Consider the following 19,390-nt stretch of genomic DNA (forward strand, 5'->3'; position numbering starts at 1 on the left):
CGGGTCTGGCCGACCCCCGGGACCCAGCAGGTACTCGCCCCCCACCCCCAGACCGCTCCCCAGGGACTCCCGGAGGCTGATCGCCGACCGTTCGGAGGGCAGAAGACACACAACCGCCGGGTGCGGGCCCCGGCGCGGCGAGACTAGTCGGTTTTCTGCAGTTCGGGCCGGCGCCGGCCGCCCCCAGCCCGCGCGCGCCCCCTCGGGCCGACTGCACCCCACGCCCCGGGAAGGTGAAGGGGGAGGCGCCTTGGGCGGGCCCGCGGGCCGGGGAGGGCGCCCATTGGCCGGAGGCCGTGACGGAGGGGGCGGGGCCGGGGCGGGGCCGCGCGCGGGGGGCGTGCGCTGCCCGTCAGTGTCCGTCCCCGCGCCCCGGCACCTCCACCGGCCCCGCAGCTGGGGTCCCCGCTCTCCGACCAGACCCGCCGCGCTTGCCCCGCGCCTCTCCCCGCCCCGGGCTCCGGCCGCACTCCTGCTCGCTTCCCGTCCTCGGGGCACTCACAGCGGGCCCCAGGAGCGCCCCCGACCGCAGCTCCTCCGGGGTCCGACTTCTGCCGCCGATAGCAGCGGCCCCGGCCCCCGCGCGGGTGCGCCCACCCCGCCGCCTTCCCGCAGCCTGCTTTCGTTCGCCGGAGGAGGCCAGCCCAGGGTTCATTGATGCACCCATTTCAGTGGTGTAACGGTGAGTCTCGGAGCCGCGTGTCCCGGGGATAAGACCGTCCGAGGAGGCGTCCCGCGGCCCGACGCCGCCCTGCCCCGAGCGGGACCCGCGTGGGGAGAGAAAGAGACCCCCGGCTCTCCTCGGGTCGGGGGGTGGCCTCTGGACCTGCCGCGGGCCGGGGGCGGGGGCGCCGAGGGGTCCCGGCCTTTGTGTGCCGGCTGCGCTCGCCGACCCTTCCCCTGCCTTTGTGCGCTCCGGCTCGGCTCTTTGTTGGCGCTGTCGGGGACTCGCGTCCGCGCCGGGCTCGGGCTCCTAGAGGGAGCTCAAGTGCCCGGCAGAAACTTTGCACACTTTCCAGCGAGCGTGCGGCGCGGGGGCTCGGAGCGCGAGGGGTGTGGGAGACTTGCAGTGCGCGGGGTGCAGGGGGCTCGGAGCGCGAGGAGTGCGGGGGGCTCGGAGCACGGAGTGCGGGGGACTCGGAGCGCAGGGTGCGGGGGGCGCTCAGAGCGCGCGGGGTGCGGGGGGGCTCGGAGCGCGCGGCGGGCGGCCCTGGCTGCGGGAAGCCCAGCCCGGGTCCCCGGGCCCGGCCAGGCTGCGACCAGCCCCCGCATCCCCGCATCCCCGCACCGCAGCCCCGCCGGCTTCGGCCCCCGCGCGGGGCAGGTGGCGCTCGCTGGCCTCGCCCGGCCCTCGGAGCCGCGCAGCCGAGCGCGTGAGGGGGTCCGAGCCCCATCCCGGTGTCTCGGTTCAGGCGGGTTCGAACACTGGCACCCTTGAGGGCTTGGCCGCCTGAAAGTCTGAAAGACTCGGGGCATTTCTGGGGAAAGGAGGGCGGGCCGGGACGCGGCGGGGGGCGCGGGGGCGCGGGTCCGTCCCCTGAGCGGGCTCCCGCGGGCTCCTGGAGCCTGACCCCAGGAGGCTTTTGTTTGAGGCAGGGTTCGGGCAGCCCATGCGAGTCCCCGCCCCGCCCCTCTTCTGGTCCTGGTAGGATCGGACTTCCTGAAAATGCACCGGGTGGCCGGTGGGCACTGCCAGGCAGGGGCGGGGCGGGGGGGAGGTGGAAGGACTGGCGCGTCCCAGCACGGGGAGAGATTCCCGGCGGCCGCGGGGCAGGGAAGGCGCAGCTGTTCCCAGACGCACCGGCCCTTCTTGGCCAGCCCATCTCTGACGTCATCACAGCCCCGCGTCATCTCTCTGGGTGAGACTTTCCCAAGTCCAGGGCGATGGAGACAATGCGACAGAGACTTCAGGAGCACACACCTGACCTGTCTTGGGCCCAGCCCATTGCAGGATGATATTTCCCTCAATTCCCACCTCCCCCATCCCTTCCGTTTATTTTGTGGTTCCTGGGGTGGCACTTTGTCAAGGTGCGCCCGAGTTTCAGTGGGTGCGGGCCCCTGGGCTTGAGGAACCACCTCCCTGCCCATAGGACCGGTGCCTGCAATGGGGCACTGGGGACATGTGAGGTTTTGCTGTTTTAGGGTGACGCCTTCCTGTTGTTTCCATCCGGGCTCGCCCCTCTTTGTGTGCCAGAGAGAGAATGCAGTGATGGGAGCTTGTTGCAGTGGCTGACCTGGGTTCCGTCTGGGCACCTGAACCCCGCCAGGAGCCACCACTGCGAGCAGGGTCCAGAGTCAGCCCTGAGCTGCGCTGGTGTGGCCCAAAGGGAAACCAAAACAGTGTCTGGGCCCTGCTTCCCTGGACTTGTTTGGTCCCTAGACCTTGAGAAGGAAAAACACTCTGTGTGGCTCTTAGTCAATATGTTTTCCCTTTTTAATAACGACACTTGCAAACGGGCCACCCCCCACCCACGCTGGTGCAGCCTACTTCCTTGTCTCCTGAAGCCTTAGTAGGACTCAGTCCTGAGCACCAGGGCAAACCTATCAGATGACAGAGTTCAAATCAGCGGAGCGGGCGCTGCTGCTGGGGTCCTAGTGCCCCCGGGTACCTTCTCAGCAGCTCCGGGTTCTGCGGAGTTTCCAGAGCTGGGAACCACAGGGGGTTCTTCAGGCCCCACAGAGATCCTGGGATCCAGGACTGGGGAGATTTGCTCAGAGCCAAAGTGTCCGCCTTGCTCCAGACCCTACTTCTGTCACCAGCACCCCTCCCCACCCCACTGGGTCTAGTCAAGCACACGTGGTCCTGCCCCCCCCCACACACACACTGCTGTCAAGAACCAAAGCATTTGTCACATAGTATTTGGGGGGTGGGGGAGTCGGACCACACTTGGCAGTATTCAGGTGGCTCTCCTGGCGTGTGCGAGGGACCATATGTGGTGCCGGTTGGTCCTACTGGGCAAGCACCTTAGCGCCTGTGGCATCACTCCGGGCCACACAGTGTCTCGGAAATGATCCCTGTTACAGCTAGAGAGAACCCCTGCCCCCTCCCCCGCCTAAACCAACAACAACCAGCATCCAGCTTCGCAAAGGAGCCTGGCAGCCTGTGCCTGCACTCTGGTGCATCAGCTCCTGCCAACTTGAGGGAAGGATCTTGGACCCTCTGCTCGGCCGGGGGAGGCCCTAGATCCTTTTTCTCCAGAGTAACTGGGAAGTGCCCTGGGAGGTGCGCTGGGGACATCTCCGCTGGCCCAAAAGCATGGTCTGAGCGGAGGCAGCAGGAGTGGTGCAAAGCCCCCTCGGAACTCCTGCGGGAACTGGACCCAGGGCTTCCTGCCGGCTACAGCGACATTTAGCCGGTAATTATTTAATTTTTTCCACTTAATCAGCAAGTCTTTGAGGACAAGAACTTCTTCTTTTGCTTTTTGTTTCCCCACAATGTCTAGGTCACTGCATAAATCAGGCCGTCCACAATGCGTGTTGCTTGACTGGTCATCCATTAGCGGGGAGCAGTTTCTGGGCACTTTGCCCAAACCTCAGTCTCCTTACAAGGGGGCGCTTTTGCCAAGGGTACCAGGTTATTCTGTGGAAATTGGGAGCTGTTTCTCGGCTAGCTCGTCCTTGAGAACAAGCCAAACACCAACTTGGGACTGGGGAATGCACAAAAGTCCAAATGAGTTCCCCAGAGCCGGAGACCCTCAGTGTCTTAGCACTCTCACCTCTGGTCTCAGGATCCGGCCACACCTCCAGTACATACTGTCACTTTGTCAGGGAAAGCCTTTGTGTGTCTCTCGTCCCTTGAGAGGAGCAGAGCCTGGATGCAGCAGAGCGCTGTCCTTTGGTGTTTTTCCCCTTCCATGTCTCTTACGGGAGTTGTCATCTAATCGATGCTTCGTGCCCGTTCCAGTTAAGTTGATGCTAGGAACTATTGGCCGCGTGAGACAAGGGCTGAGCGTGGAAGTTTGGAACAGACAGTGCAGCCTACAAGCAGGAGTGAGGCCTCAGCAGAAAGAGAGGTGACAGACGTCAGAGAGCCCAGGCTTCTGAACCTGGGGCAGACAGTCAGAGGCAGGGCAGAGCACAGACAAGGAGGTTAAACAACCTTGAAGACGAGGTTGGGCAGGAAATAGTGACTGGCTTGATGCCAGAGGGGTAGCACAGAGGCTAATGCTCTTGCTTTGTGTGTGGCTGACCCCAGTTCAGTTTCTGGTACCAGGTCAGTAATAGATGGCCCCGTGAGCATTGCAGGAGCGATCCCTGAACACAGCTGGGTGTGGCTTCCCCAAAACTTTTTAAAAAAGAAACAGTGAGCTATATTTCTATGTGCAGAGCCAGGAGGAGCCTCTGAGGATCACCGCATGTAAGCCCCTCAAAAAAAAATTTAAAGGGGGGACAGAGTAATAGTATAGCAGGTGGCAGGGTGCTTGCCTTACATATGGCTGACCAGGCCTCTACCCCCAGTATCCCATATGGTCCCCTGGGCACCAGCAGAAGTAATTCCTGAGTGCAGAGCCAGAAATAACCTCTGAGCATTTCTGGGTGCAATCCAATAAAGGAAGGAAGGGAGGGTGGGAGGGAGGGAAGGAGGAAGAAGAAAGAAAGAAAGAAAGAAAGAAAGAAAGAAAGAAAGAAAGAAAGAAAGAAAGAAAGAAAGAAAGAAAGAAAGAAAGAAAGAAAGAAAGAAAGGAGAGAGAAAGAGGAAGGAAGGAAGGAAGGAAGGAAGGAAGGAAGGAAGGAAGGAAGGAAGGAAGGAAGGAAGGAAGGATTCAGAAAGAGGAAGGAGAGAAAGAAAGGAAAGAAACAAACATAGTGAAAGAGAAAGAGACTGAGCCCTCAGAGTGGGGGACACAGGGCCTGGGCAGAGGCTGAGAGAGGGACCCATGAATGCCCGTGTAGGAAGACCTAAGCCAGTCATGAATTTGGAAAGTACATGATAAAATCCAAGTGGGAGGAGATGTCAGACATGTGGGCTAAATGAGAGAAGGAACTAGACATCAATTTGTAGTCTGCAATAGGAACTCAGAATAGAATTGGGCACAAACTCTGTTTGGAATAGGGACTGGGCAGTAGAATTTGGCCCAGATCTAAAACAGATTTGCAGGGAGGTCTGTGATTTCATCATTCAATTGATGAAATATGAAATGTCGAAGATGCACTTGGTCACTGAACCACATCCCCGACCCTTACTTCTTTTTTATAAATTCGTAAGATTTTTGCTTCAAACCAATCTCATTTCAATTAAAAAAAAAAAAAAAGAAAAACATTAGCACACAAGGCTCAATCTGTAACAACATTTTAGTAATCACTTATACAAGGGCTTAATGGCTCCAGGGTGAGATACAACAATCTTCACACACTTTTCTCTAAGGAAACTTTTTTGGATCATTTTCTGTGGATGATTCATAACAAGAAATACAAAATAAAATAAATTATTTAGGGCCTACTTTGGGGCCAGGTTTGGGGGGGAGTGTAGGAAAATTCGAAATAATGGTGGGAAGGAGTAATGGTGATGGAATTGGTATTGGAATATTGAATGTAATAAATTATTGTGAACAACTTTATTAAAATTAAATTTTAAAACAGATTTTTGCTTCTGAGCAAGGAAAAAAAGTACCTCTACCTGCTTTTTGCCTAAATTATATATATACATTTGCTTTTTGGGGTCACACCTGGCAATGTACAGGGTTTACTCCTGGCTCTGCACTCAGGAATTACTCCTGGCAGTGCTCAGGGGACCATATGGGATGCTGGGAATCTAACCCAGGTGCAAGGCAAATGCCCTACCTGCTGTGCTATCACTTCAGCCCCTAAATTCTATTTTTTATGAGTAAATGTCACAGAAAACATATTATGTTTAGCAACCAATAGCCCACAGAGAGTAAGTTCCAGGACTGATTGGTTAGCAAGTCAGCTGTCAGTAGAGTCTTGCCTTCCCGCCTCTCCTCTGCCCCAACTGTATCTTTCAGACACTGGCCTTAAATTAAACCGTTTGTTCTTTCTCACTGCAACATGCCCACCTCTATTCCAGCTGTCTCGGGGAGACTTTAGAGGAACAGAAGCATTCTCTTTGTTTCTGTGGCCAGACTCCTGTCCCATACCCACCTTGCTGCCAGACTCTGGCAAAAGCATTGGGAAGGGACAATCCCAGTTGGTAAACCTGCCAGAATTTTACCCAGAGTCCTGTGGGAAGAGGAAGAAGTTCTCAGGGAAGCGTATAGCGTTGAGCCAGCACACTGGTGTCAGTAGGAGACTATCCTGGCGACTCATTGAAATGTGGATTCTGGGCCCAGGAGACTCTAAGATCTGAAGTACTTGCTTCATGTGTAGGACCCCTCAGTTCAGGACCTGGCAGGGCGTCAGCCCCCAAGAACTGAGCTGGGAGTAGCTCCTGAACACTGCTAGGTGTGGCCCAAAGCAAACGCACAAAACATAATGTTGATTCTGATTCGTGTCACTTCAAATGGGACAGGCCTGACACTGCATCTTCAATAGCCTCGCAGGGTAGGCCACTGCCGGGCTCAGCAAGTGTCAAGGCCTGAGCAGAAAGGAAGGGTAGCTGGTAATGTTGACTGCAGGCTCACACACACACACACACACACACACACACACAACTTTGGAACACCAGCCTAGCCTTGGAGTAAATAATTTCTATTCTGGTCCCGAGGCAGGTGACTTAATAATGATAAATGACCTTTGCGATTTACAAAGCACATTTCTTAGCTCATTATTTTCACTCCTCTGTGTTTCGCTTGTTTCCACATAACAAAGTAAAGCCTAGAAATGTTTTTAAAAGGTTACATATTTACAGCAGAACAGAATTGGGCCTCTAAATACATTTTTTTCTTCCCCCCCCACCCCGCCCGTGTGTTTTCATTTTGCTCCTGTGCTCCCTGCACTTAACCCTGCTTAGAATTCAGTTTACCAATTTTTGCTCCTCATTGAGAGCTATTTTTGGTCCCACGTGCAGTGTCCCATTTCACAGATTGAGTAAATAATTCACCAAGGTTCTGTAACTCGTTAATGTTTGCACTAACTGCCAAAGTCTACCTCATCATCTCTCTCGTCGTCCTCACTGGCACAGAGGCCCGCCAAGCCCCCGGGGCAAAATTCCAACTCTAATATTATTTTCCCCTTTTCTGGACAGGGTGTTTCTGTGGCCTAGGACTGGTCAGCACCAATAAGTCCTGTTCAATGCCACCCATCAGCTTCCAGGACCTTCCTCTCAACATCTACATGGTCATCTTCGGCACCGGCATCTTTGTCTTCATGCTCAGCCTCATTTTTTGCTGCTATTTTATCAGGTGGGTGCTCCTCGGGCTGACTTGGGAGAGGGGGAATGGGGCCAGGGCTCCCCTTGCCAGCCGCTCGCCTCCTGCTGGGGCCTCTTTGTTCGGGACAGGGCTTGGCCTGCCCTTCACTGGGCCCCTGAGGCCTGGTGTTGCTATTTACATCAGCCTATCAAGTTGTCTTAGAGCTCTTAAGGTCACCATGTGCTGGGCTGAGCCCCGAGTGCTTATTGGCCAGTCACTGTAAGATCGCCTGGTGCTACCATCCGACCAAGAAATAGCCCCAGTGGGTTCTAAACTCTCTCCCCTCTCTCTCCCCCCTCCCCCCCACTCTCTCTCTCTCTCTCTCTCTCTCACACACACACACACACACACACACACACACACACACACACATACACACACGCACACACCCTTTGGGTGGCCGGGGATAGGTGGGCATCTCTCAAACCCGTGGCATGTTCTGCCCTCCTGGGAAATCCTCTTGTCAACCACCCAGATGCTAAAATTAGCAAGCTGATGTCTGGAAAGCTACTTGTTTATTCTGCCTTGTGTGCTCTGATTTTCCAGAGTGAAAGAACTAAAAATGTCACTTTGTCTAATTGTGTTAGGGATCCAGGGAGGACTGAGGCTTGGCAGGAGCCGCCGAGCTCCAGGAACTGTTTCTTCGCCTCCCTATTTAAAGACCCAGGAACTGACGGCTGTTCTTTCCCCAAAACTGGGGGCCTAACTGGGAATTCAAGTAGTGTTTCTGATTGGGTGCGTAGGGCCGTGTTGACAATTCTTATTGTCCAGGATTGTCCTGTACCGTGAAGGGCTGGGGAGAGTTATGCATGACCAGTAGAACCTATTTGTGAGTTTCATAGGCATTGTGATAATCAACAGCCCTCCTCCCACCCCACCCCCACACGCACACACAATGTCTGGGTCCATGTAAGCCATTGTGACCATCAACAATCCTCCTCTCCTCCCTCACTCCCTGCCCCCTACGCACACGCGCGCGCACGCGCGCACACAATGTCTGGGTAGATGTGAGCCACTCTGATCATCAACATCCTTCCCCCTGCCGCCTACTCCCCCACCCCCACGGCATGCGCGCACACATGCACACACACACGCACACACTATGCCTGGGTAGATGTGAGTGACTTGATGATCAACATCCTTCCCCCCTGCCCTTCCCCCTCCACACACACACACACACACACACACACACACACACACACACACACACACAATGCCTGGGTAGAATGTGAGCCACTTGATGATCAACATCCTTCCCCCCACCCACCCCCCACCCTTCCCTTCCTCGCGCGCGCGCGCGCGCACACACACACACACATACACACACACAGATGCATATACACAATGCCTGGGTAGAATGTGAGCCACTTGATGATCAACATCTTTCCCTCCTTTCCCCCCCCCTTACACACACAGACACACACAGACACACATACACAATGCCTGGGTAGATATTAGCTGGTGTCTCAGTATCTAATTGAATTATCTAAGAGGCTGCATTAAGGTGCAGGAAATGCGCTCTGCCCCTTGAAGATGCCCCGGGGGTCTGGTCGCTGCTGCCCCTGAGGGGCGAGGGCCAAGCCAGGGCTGTGTCCACCTCTTAGGGCTGAGGGGCAGCCTCTGAGTCTGAGTGCCCGAGGCACTGCACCCTGTCACTACTGCCTTCGGGCCACCTTTCTGAGCTGTCCACAGCCCCTAGGGCAGGAATTTCCTGAGAAGTCTGCAGAGAAGATCTTTCCCCCTCTTTTCCAAATTTGCATCTAATTATGAAGTCGGCCTCTCTGCCCTCCGCCCCTCGAAGTCTGCATTTTCTTCAGATTCTTGCTGATCACAGCCCCCTTCCGTCTCCCCATACCAGGCAATTTACACAATTCCCCAGACACATTCCACATACTAAGGATTTCTTTATGCCGAGGAGGAGTCTGCAGGGCCCACCATCTGCGGCCCCTGCATCTGCTCCCACTGCAGAGGGGTCCAGAGAAGGCAAAGACCGCCACTGTCACCCACTGATCCTGCCACAAAGAGCTGTGAGCGTTTGCCTTCCCCGAGTCTGCGCCAGGCACGGAGGCCCGCATCATTATGTCGAATGCTGGGCTCGCTTTCTCCTCTCAGCCTCCCTCCAGTGGAGGCACTAGTTAGCGCCCTTTATAATTCAGGAGAGTCATGCCCGACAGTCAGGGTCAGCCCAGGTCAGCCCTCCAGGAAGACAGAGTTTGGGACACTTGGGTGGCAGTTAGCCAGTCTCTCGGGCCCGCCAGTGCTGCATGTGCCTTGTGAAGGGCCTGGCAGCCACGGCGTCCGTGGGAACCGTGGTGGGAAGGGCTCGGGGTCCTGCACGATGGCAGGCTGCGGGAGGCTGGCTTATTTCTCTTGGGACCAAGCAAAAAGCCACCAAAGGCTTCCCACCATGGTGCAGCTCGGCGCCACCTGGCCGTCTGCAGGAAGCTGGCTCCCTGGCCCCCGCCCCTGGAGCCCTGACCCCGCACTGCCTTGGTTCCACAGGCCGCTGGTGTGTGGCAGCCTGCGGGCGTCTATATATAGAAAGACACACAAGCACAGAAGCCACTTCCTCTCCCTGCATCTCAGCTTCCTCCTCAGCCAAAACAGGCCCCTGGCTGCTGAGCTCATGGCCAAGGCCAGCCGCGCCTCCTGCCGCCCCCTCCTCATACTCCCCCTCCTCCAGGGCTGGCCTCTGCCCCGTGCAGGATGAAGGGTCCAGCGAAGCCCACATGGCAGGAAAGGAGCAATTATTCTCAGGCCCCGGCTGCATTGTTTGTTCCGAAGGGGAAAGGAGCGAGGGAGAGCCGGCCACGGTGGCCGGGAATGGTCTCCCGGGGGGTATTTTTAGTTGCTTTGCTCAGCCAGCAGCTGAGAGGGCCACCTGTCCGGAGCTGGCACAGCCTCCTCCCCAGGGAGGGCCAGGCCTCGCTGGCCCCATTTCCAGCACAGCCTCCACCGTCCTGAGCTGGAAGCGTCCCTGCAGCTCCCGGTCGCCTTCGTGGTCAGAGTGCTGGGCTCAGCGCCAGACTTCAGGAGGGTTCTCGGGTAAAACCCTTCCAGGGAGCCAGGCTGCAGCTCGCCTGGGGCAGGGGCAGGGGACAGCCCAGCGCCCAGAATTCAGCCGGCACCCAGCAGGGGTGAGGCATGAAAGGGCTGCGCCCCCTTGTTCTCACAGAGGTAAAGAGAGGCACGCTTGACTCCTATGCACCACGCTGTGCGTCCCTCAAGCAGAGAGGCAGGCGGAAGGACGCGCTAGGACACCTGCCCTCCTGCCCAGCTTCACATCACCTTCAGGTCAGCTCCTTTGAGCTTCAGTTCAGTGCTGCAGGGGCTGCAGAGGTAGTGCAGTGCGAAAGGCCGGAGCATCTTTGTCCCCGAGCACTGCGAGGAGTGATGGCTGAGTGCAGAGCCAGGAGGAAGCCCTGAGCACTGCCACGTGTGTGACCCCAACACTACTGCCCCCCCACCTCAAACAAACACACAGATCTGGGCTTCCCAGCCCTGTTCCCTGATTTTAGAAGGTAGGATATGCGGGGGTGGGGTGGGGGGAGAGAGAGAGAGAGAGAGAGAGAGAGAGAGAGAGAGAGTGAGAGGGAGAGAGAGGGAAAGAGAGAGGGAGAAAGAGAGGGAGAGAGGGAGAGAGAGAGCACACGCAAAGAGAGAACACATATATTCAAGACTTTTCTGGGCTGGAGCGATAGCACAGTGGGTAGGGTGTTTTCCTTGCATGCGGGGCTGACCCAGGTTCGATTCCCAGCATCCCATATGGTCCCCTGAGCACCATCAGGGGTAATTCCTGAGTGCATAAGCCAGGAGTAACCCCTATGCATCACCAGGTGTGACCTCCCCCCACAGAAAAAAGCAATCAATCAATCAATAAATAAAAGACTTTTCTGGACCAAAGTTCCCTGCAAAGTGAAGGATGGACAGAGCAGCCCTGGCTGGGCCCTGCAGGATCGTCCAGTGATAAGAGCCCGTCCAGAGAGGACAGCGCCAATGGAAGCTCTGCCCCAGGCCCCAGCCCTCAGCAGAAGTCCCCCTGGACAGGAGCTGCTAAGCCTCGGCTCACACTGCCTCTTCGTGTCCTCTGCTTCCTCTTCCTTCGGGCCTTGGGGGGTGACCGGCAGCCTGACCTTTCCTGCCCCGGTTCTGCTGGGGCCTGGACTCTAGGGCTCTGTCCCTGCCTTCTGCATCTCGCACCCTGGCACCAGCTCTCTTCCCTGCAAGGCCTGCAGGCAGCTATCTCAGTGGTTTTGAGACTTGTGGTGTGAGATTCTTCTTTCCTAACGCAGCTCTACGATCTTTTTCTGCCAAAGGTCAAATGTTCTTTTTTTTTTTTTCTGGTCTTTTTTTCAGCTTCCTGAGCTACTGTCTAGGGTAGCCATCGAGAGTATGTGAACTAGGCGTCTGGTGTTGTTCTCCAAAGGCTACAGGCATCAAGACTTGAGTTCCATGTAAATTTTACACGAACTACTCTTATGATCTCCACTTTCAGCTGTCTAAGAGTGGAGACCATCTGTGTGTTTGGGGCTTGCACCACACCCACTGTGCACAGGGTGTACTCCTGGATCTGTGCTTGGAAATCACTCCTGGCAGTGCTCCAGGGCCTGTTAATACAGTGCTCAGTATCGAATGGGCTCAGAGTGGCCTCACCCCTGTACTGTCCCTTCAGCCCCAGGATGGAACCATTTTCACCTCTGAGCCCTAACACACAAGTGGTAAACTGGATTTGGCCCCCACACCAGAGATTGTTACACCTACTCTATCTTGGTGGCTTTTTAATGCTTCTTGCAAGTAACTATATAGAAAGAATGATTGGTGAGGGGACCAGGAGAAAGTACTGTAGTTACAGCACTTACCTATCATGCACCTAACTTGGTTGCAGTTCCTGGCAACACATGATTCTCCCCCATTGCTGACTATAGCTCTGGGGGCCATAATCCCCCTGGGGTGGCCTGACTGTCCCTGGCCCTAGGGCTTACACAGGCCCTTACACTGAATGATAGCCTGGTTGGTTGTGCATCACCCATGACTCTCCACCCCCATAACCCCCAGACCTTCTAAACATGCCCAACCTCCCGAAAACCTCCTGAAAAAGTGGAAGAAAAGCTTCATCTGAGTCCTGCACCTAAGAGGCCATAGATCTGCCAGCAGAATTCAGGAAGTTGCCCTCACTGAAAAATAAAGTGGGAGCGGAAACCCAACTGTGGTGCTGAGAGATAGTATAATGTTGCCTTGGACATGGCCAACCCAGAATCAATCTTTGGCACCCATTATGATCCCCTGTACCTTGGCAGGAGTGATTTCTGAGCACAGAGCCAGAAATAAGCCGAGAGCACATCCAGGTGTGGCAAAATAATAATAATAACAATAGTGCACACACACAAAAAAAACAGTGTGTGTTTGAGGGTGTTTGTATATGTGTAAAAGTATACGACTATACGCCAGCTTTAGTCCTACATTGTTTATCTCAGTGCATAGTCATCCAACTATTTGCTTTGAGTCATTCAGGAGGCTTATTGGTTGAGCCTGGATTATAACGTTGGGAGCTTCTGTGTCCCACCTCATTGGAGAACCAGGTCACAGCATGGGCTCGAGTTGGGCTCTGTAATTTGGGAGACTTTGATTCAAACTCATACTTGGCTGCCAGCTAGCTCTGAAGTTAGGCAAGTCATTCAAATTTGCTGGACTTCGTTCTCACCACTTATAAAAAGTCCCATCTCACTCGCTTATGGTGGTTTGGCATCAAAGAGGCATCATCGATGGTTGGGGTGGGGATGGAAATGTGTCAAGTTCTTGATGACTGTTAGGTGTTTTCCTGTTCATAAGAGCAGGCTGTGCTTGTGGGTATTGAAAGTCTCACTGCGTGCAGGCCACCAGCTTGAGAGAAAAAGGGGACAAAGACGGCATCTCCTGTGTCCGCCTGGCTCCAGGAAGGAAGAGTGTGCTTTGCTTCCAGAATAGTATGTCCTGGGTGGAAAATTCCCCAGGGTGAGCAGAGACTTAAGCATTCTCCTGCGCTGACAGTGCAAGGAATTCTTCTGTTGTTATTTGGGGGCCACACTTGGCGATGCTCTGGAATTACTCCTGGCTCTGCACTTAGCGATTATTCCTGGCAGTGCTCAGGCAGCCATATGGGGTGCCAGGAATTGAACCCCGGTCAGCCGAGTGCCAGGCAAGCGCTCTGCCTACTGTCTATACTATTACTCTGGGTCCTGGAAGTATCACTGTCACTGTAGCACTGTCATCCTGTTGCTCATCGATTTGCTCGAGCAGGCACCAGTAATGTCTCCGTCATGAGACTTGTTGTTACTGTTTTTGGCATATCGGATACGCCACGGGGAGCTTGCCAGGCTCAGCTATGCAGGTGGGATACTCTCGGTAGCTTGCCAGGCTCTCCAAGAAGGGAGAAGGAATTGAACCCGGGTTGGCCATGTGCAAGGCAAACGCCCTACCCGCTGTGCTATCACTCCAGCCCCTGGAAGTAGTTCTTAAAATATATATATACATATATATGTGTATATATATGTGTGTGTATATATAATATACATATACATAAATGTATATAACACACACACATACACACACACACACACACACACACACACATATATATATATATAAAACTTCTCCTATACATTCAAGCAAGCCAGTTACTGATTGCTCTAATTTTGGAACTTTAAGGAACTGACCTCCTAAGAAGCAAGGAGAAAGTGAATGAGCACTTTGGGGTAGCTAGCCAGGAACTCCCCATTTTGTGGGGCCTGAATGGAAGTATTAAGGTGATTGAGCCTGAAAAAGGGCATGTGCCACTCTCGGCATAATTTCTTCCCAAATCACCTCCCATGGCATCTGTGGGACATCTTGTTGCCAGGATCCTCCTCCCCTCTCCCCTCCAAGTACTCAGCCTCCGGCCCCCGCTCCTTGGAAGGGCTCTGTGTACGCAGAGGCACGGTAACGGCCTCCCTTTCTTCCTCTCCAGCAAACTGCGGAACCAGGCACAGAGTGAACGATATGGCTACAAGGAGGTAAGCGGCACGTCTCGCTCCAGAGCTCCTATGCAACTGGCCCGCAGGAGTGAGCGTAAGCCCTCCTGACCTCGATCCTCGCTTCACGCCCTAAAGCTTCACCTCTGCCCTGCACCAGGTTCTTTAGTGTTGTTATATCCGGCTTGGTGCAACTCGTGGCAGACCCTCCCCTCTCTCAAAGGGGGGTGCGGTAGGGGGGGGCGGGTAACTCTCTGTCCTGCTGGGGCTTTCTCTGACACTATCTTTCCCTCCAGGTGGTGCTTAAAGGCGATGCCAAGAAGTCCCAGTTATATGGGGTGAGTGTGCCAGACGGCCTAGAGGAAGGCCCCGGAGCAAGACAGATGAGACAGTCTGTCTTCTCCAGCTCTCCGCCCAGACCCTCCCAGAACCTCTTTAGTCCCTCCCTGCCTGTTTCCTGGGGACCAATCAAGGGCCCGTCCAGCAGCTGTCAGTCCCTGGACACACATCTAGAGTCGGTCTGGGCAGGAAGCATAAGAATTGTAAAAGGGTCTGTGTATTTGTAAAGTGGTGCTGCATGACCCCAGGGCGATCCCTATGCCTAACTGCTAAGAGGAAGGTGATTCTCTGTAGACCTGGAGGGGGGGCGGGACACAGAACATTTCTTTCAAGGGATGCTAGCTAGCCAGGAATCCCCCAGCTGAGGGGGCACAGCTGGAACTCCTTATGGCTGCTTTTGGCTCTGTGCTCAGGGGTCCCTCCTGGCAGGGTCTGCGAGATGCCATAGGGTGGCAGGGATTGAACCCAGGCCGGCCACATGCAAGGCCAGGTCCCCACCTGCTGTCCTATTGTAGCCCCTTATTTTTAACTCCTCCCTTGTCAGGCCCCGGGCTTAGTTTTACCCTGGTCTACATACTCTGACCTATGAGACTGGGAATCTGATCACTGTAGCCGAGGGGCTCCTTCCGGTGATTCTCGGCGGGCTCCCTGGGGAGTTGTGCTGAGGGGCCAGCTGTGTCCAGGAGAGGCCTCTGAAGCCCATGCTATCTCTCTGACCCCATTCCTGCGATTCTTGCCTCTTTTCCATCCCTCTCCTCCCTTTGTACCCCAACTCCTTGGGTCCCTCCAGCTGGGGCCCATGCGACTGGGCCGCTCCCTGCTCCTCCCATGCCCCCTGCTGCTACATGGCCCTCGGCCGTGACCACACAGAGTCATGTAGAGTGTGTCTGGGTTCACCGGGACAGGGAGGACCACAGTTCTCACCAGGTGCACCAGTGCAGAGGGATGGCTCTGAGACACCCCAGTATTCAATGGCCACAGTCACATCCCAGCAAGTTCAGATGTTTCCTGAGCCCTCCTCTAGAAGAATTGAGCTAATGCCAACAGTCAACCTAGGGACAAGAGGCTGTGAGAGAGAAATTGCCGGCATGCGCAAACCCGTCCTTGCCTCCAGCTGCTACCCCAAGCCCCCTTGCCACATGTCCCGGCTGGAGAGAATTAACACCCATTCTAGAGTAGCCTTGTCCACAGAAACCTCGGTGGTGAAAGAAATGTTCTGTGTCTTCGTCTTCTCCAGAGCCACTGGCCTCCTGTGGCTGTTAGGCTCTTAACCTGCGGTTTAAGGAAATGATTGCTCTGGTGAACATGCAGGCTCTCACACGTGGCTGATGGCTCCCAGACCATCGTGCAGTTGCATATGACTAAGAGGACGGGGGAGTTCTGTTTCCTTGGAGGGAGTGAAAGCCATGGGTGTTGGGGGCGGGGTGGGGGCGGTGAGGCTGAACCCTGTCTCCTCTCACACTGCTCTTCCCCTCCACAGCAGACCTGTGCAGTCTGCCTGGAAGACTTCAAGAGCAAGGATGAGCTGGGGTTGCTGCCTTGCCAGCATGCCTTTCACCGGAAGTAAGTGTCCCCCTACGGGACTGGGACGAGCCCAGGGGTGCCTTCAGAACAGAACCAGCAGGGAACATATCCAAGAATCTCCAACCCTATCGACCTGTCCCTTCTATCTGCCAGGGTGTTCTCTGTGGTACCTGGACCCCAGCGGGGTGGGTGGGCCTGGGTGGGGGTTGGGCAGTCCTTGCTCAAGCCAGCAGCAACAAGGCTCTATTCAGAGACTCAGAACAGCTGGGAGCAGCATCTCCTCCTCCTCCTCCTCCTCCTTCTCCTCCTCCTCCTCCTCCTCCTCCTTCTCCTCCTCCTCCCCTTCCCCCTCCCCCTCCTCCTCCTTTTTCCTTCTTCTCCTTCTCCTTCTTCTTCTTTTTCTCCTTCTCCTTCTCCTCCTCCTCCTCCTCCTCCTCCTCCTCCCCCCCTTCTTCCTTCTCCCTTCTTCCTTCTCCCTTCTCCTTCTCCTTCTCCTTCTCCTTCTCCTTCTTCTTCTCCTTCTTTCTTCCTCCCATTTTGGGTCACACCACAAGGAGTTGGTCTTGTCTCCACACTCAGGAGTCACTCCTGGAGGTGCTCGGAACCAGATGGGATTCCAGAGATCAAACCCAGGTCGGCTGCGTGCAAGGCCAGCACCCTGCCCGCTGGGCTGTCTTTCTGGCCCTGGAGCATCTTTAAAGGGGCAGTGAGTGATGGTCTCGTTTTGCCCCACAGGTGTCTGGTGAAGTGGCTGGAAGTGCGCTGCGTCTGCCCCATGTGTAACAAGCCCATCGCCGGCCCCTCGGAGACCAGCCAGAGCATCGGCGTCCTGTTAGACGAGCTGGTGTGAGCACTGTCTGCTCTCCACCGGGGCCTGCAAAGACCCCGCCGCCCGGTGCGCAGCTGCCATGAAGCAGACTGGATGGAGGGGCTGCCCTGACCTGGGGCTGGATGGGGGTCTGAGCAGGGCTGGCCGTCTACCACTGGGGTGGCCGTCTTCCCCTCTTTCAGCCTCCGGGAGCCTTCTTCCTGCTACTCGTACTGGGGGCATGCACTGTCCCCAAGACCCTCGCATCCTGGTACTGGACACCCGGCCAGTCGGGGCCATGCCCTGCAGAAGGAAAATCACTGTTGCCTGGCCAAGGACTTGGGGCCCGGTCCTTGAGGGGCTCCCTTGGGGAAGAGCTGCCCTGATCTGAGCGAGAGTTGAGTTCTTTAGAGCTTCTGGCCCCTTCCTCCCCTCCGTGGGAAGGTAGGAAGGAAAGAAAGATGAAAACCAAGTGCCTCTAGTAGCCGTGAGGGGGCTCAGGGGGGCCACCGGGAGAGCAGGGCTGCATCAGCGGGTGTCAATGTTTACATGGGGCCCACAGCAACCAAGGCTGGCCGGCGGCGCACCCCCACCCCCAGCCACATCGAGGTGCTATCCACTTCTCTTCAGCTAATCTTGGAGCTTCCGCGTCTGAGGAAGGGCTTCCACGCTCCTCCGGGGAAGAATCTTACCCAGCACTCCCGAGGGACTCCAGAGGCCTCTTCTCAAGGAGCCAAAGGGGCTTGGGACGGTGGGTGTGAGGGTTTAGGAAGAAATAGACCTTCCCCTTTGTAAATAGTATTTTTATATTTTTTTCTCACCATCTCAGGCTTTGTACATGGGTTCTCTTCCTCCCGGAGTAGGTGAGGGTGGGGAAAATGTATTTAAGGAAAATTAAATTTAATAACAAATTTCTCTTAAGCCCTTTTTGTGCCTGTGTCTTGTGGCCTGTGGCTGTTGGTCCTTTCCTGCCAACAGGCATCGGAGTTCTCGGCCCCGCCTCCCTTTACACTCAAACCAAATAGAAGCACACACAGTCCTGATCAGCGCAAATGGGTAGTAGAGTATTACCTGTCCAGTGCGGTCACAAGTGCTGTCAGTGTGTGGTATTTTAGACTGTATAGGGGCTGGAGCAATAGCACAGTGGGTAGGGCGTTTGCCTTGCACTCGGCCGACCTGGGTTCAATTCCCAGCATCCCATTTGGTCCCCCCAGCACTGACAGGAGTAAGTCCCGAGCACGCTGGGTGTGACCCAAAAAGAAAAAAAAAAAAGACTGTTTAGTGGGCTCTTTTATCTGATTTATGAGGTCTTTTTATTTTATTTTACTTTATTTTATTTTAGGCTTAGGGGCCACACCTTAGGATGCTCAAAGGATACCCCTAGCTGTGCTGGGGGGCCCAGGGGTGGAGGGTCACTCCTAACAGTGTTCAGAGAACTCTCATGGTGCCAGGGATTGAACTTGAGCCTCCCCCGTGCAAAGAGTGTTCTAGCCCTTTCTGCCTAGCAATTGGGAGTGAGGTGTCAGCCCACACTCAGCTGTGCTCAGGTTTATTTCTGTTTATGTTCAGGGCTCACTTCCAGTGGTGGTCTGGGGACTGTATTGGTTGCCAGGGATCAAACCTTGCATGGCGTATGCCCTACCCACTTGGTGTCTCTCGGGCCCCTTGGAAGAATCTGTAAGGAAAGTTCATGTTTACCACCAAATAGGAATTGAAATTTACAGAATTCTGTTTGCTCAAACAAATGTTCTCCTAGCAGCACTCAGAAGGACTGGTTTGCTGACACAGAGATTTGACCTCTTATTGTCTGCCTATGTGCAAGCAGACCCACTGAGAATACTAGAAGCATCACATGGTGAAGAGTGGATGTTCTGTGTATGCTTAGATCTTCACCCATCCCTTTTAATTCTGTCCAAAGTGGGTACTAAGGTATCACTGTATCACTGTCATCCCATTGCTCATCGATTTGCTCGAGCGGGCACCAGTAACGTCTCCATTGTGAGACTTGTTAATGTTTTTGGCATATCGAATACGCCACGGATAGCATGCGAGGCTCTGCCATGCGGGCGGGATACTCTCGGTAGCTTGCTGGGCTCTCCAAGAGGGACAGAGGAATCGAACCTGGGTCGGTCGCATGCAAGGCAAATGCCCTACCCGCTGGGCTATTGCTTCAGCCCTAGGGTACTGAGGTGGTGGGTACTAAAGTGGGTACCAAAGTGGATATGCAAAATGGATAGAAAATGTTGGGAACAATTTTTTGTTTGAACACCGTAAACATGGAGCAACTGGATGGGCATGGGGGTTGGCGGTGCCTGGAGCCCCGCAGAGACGGGGCGCAGACACGTGGGAGGTGCGTGTGCAGCCGACAGAGCCAGGCCCAAAGGGCAGGCCTAGATCTAGTGGTGGGCTCGCAGCCAGCAGTTGCC

At 55.2% G+C, this 19,390-nt stretch overlaps 1 protein-coding gene across 2 annotated transcripts; it reads left to right on the forward strand.

The window, feature by feature from the left end:
- The first annotated feature begins 371 nt into the window (after positions 1-371).
- Positions 372-17,863, forward strand: RNF122 (ring finger protein 122). 2 transcript variants are annotated; one of them, XM_004606871.2, is made up of 6 exons: positions 372-682; positions 7,142-7,298; positions 14,290-14,335; positions 14,590-14,631; positions 16,113-16,195; positions 16,892-17,863. In XM_004606871.2, exons 1-6 carry the CDS (start codon positions 658-660, stop codon positions 17,004-17,006), a joined length of 468 nt encoding a protein of 155 aa, XP_004606928.1. In that variant the 5' UTR covers positions 372-657; the 3' UTR covers positions 17,007-17,863. The 2 variants fall into 2 exon arrangements, with proteins under 2 accessions (XP_004606928.1, XP_054997963.1); XM_055141988.1 differs by having other exon boundaries at positions 16,116-16,195.
- The last annotated feature ends 1,527 nt before the right edge of the window (positions 17,864-19,390 follow it).

This window comes from Sorex araneus, chromosome 1 (genome assembly GCF_027595985.1).
Source record: "Sorex araneus isolate mSorAra2 chromosome 1, mSorAra2.pri, whole genome shotgun sequence".
Lineage (NCBI taxonomy): Eukaryota > Metazoa > Chordata > Mammalia > Eulipotyphla > Soricidae > Sorex > Sorex araneus.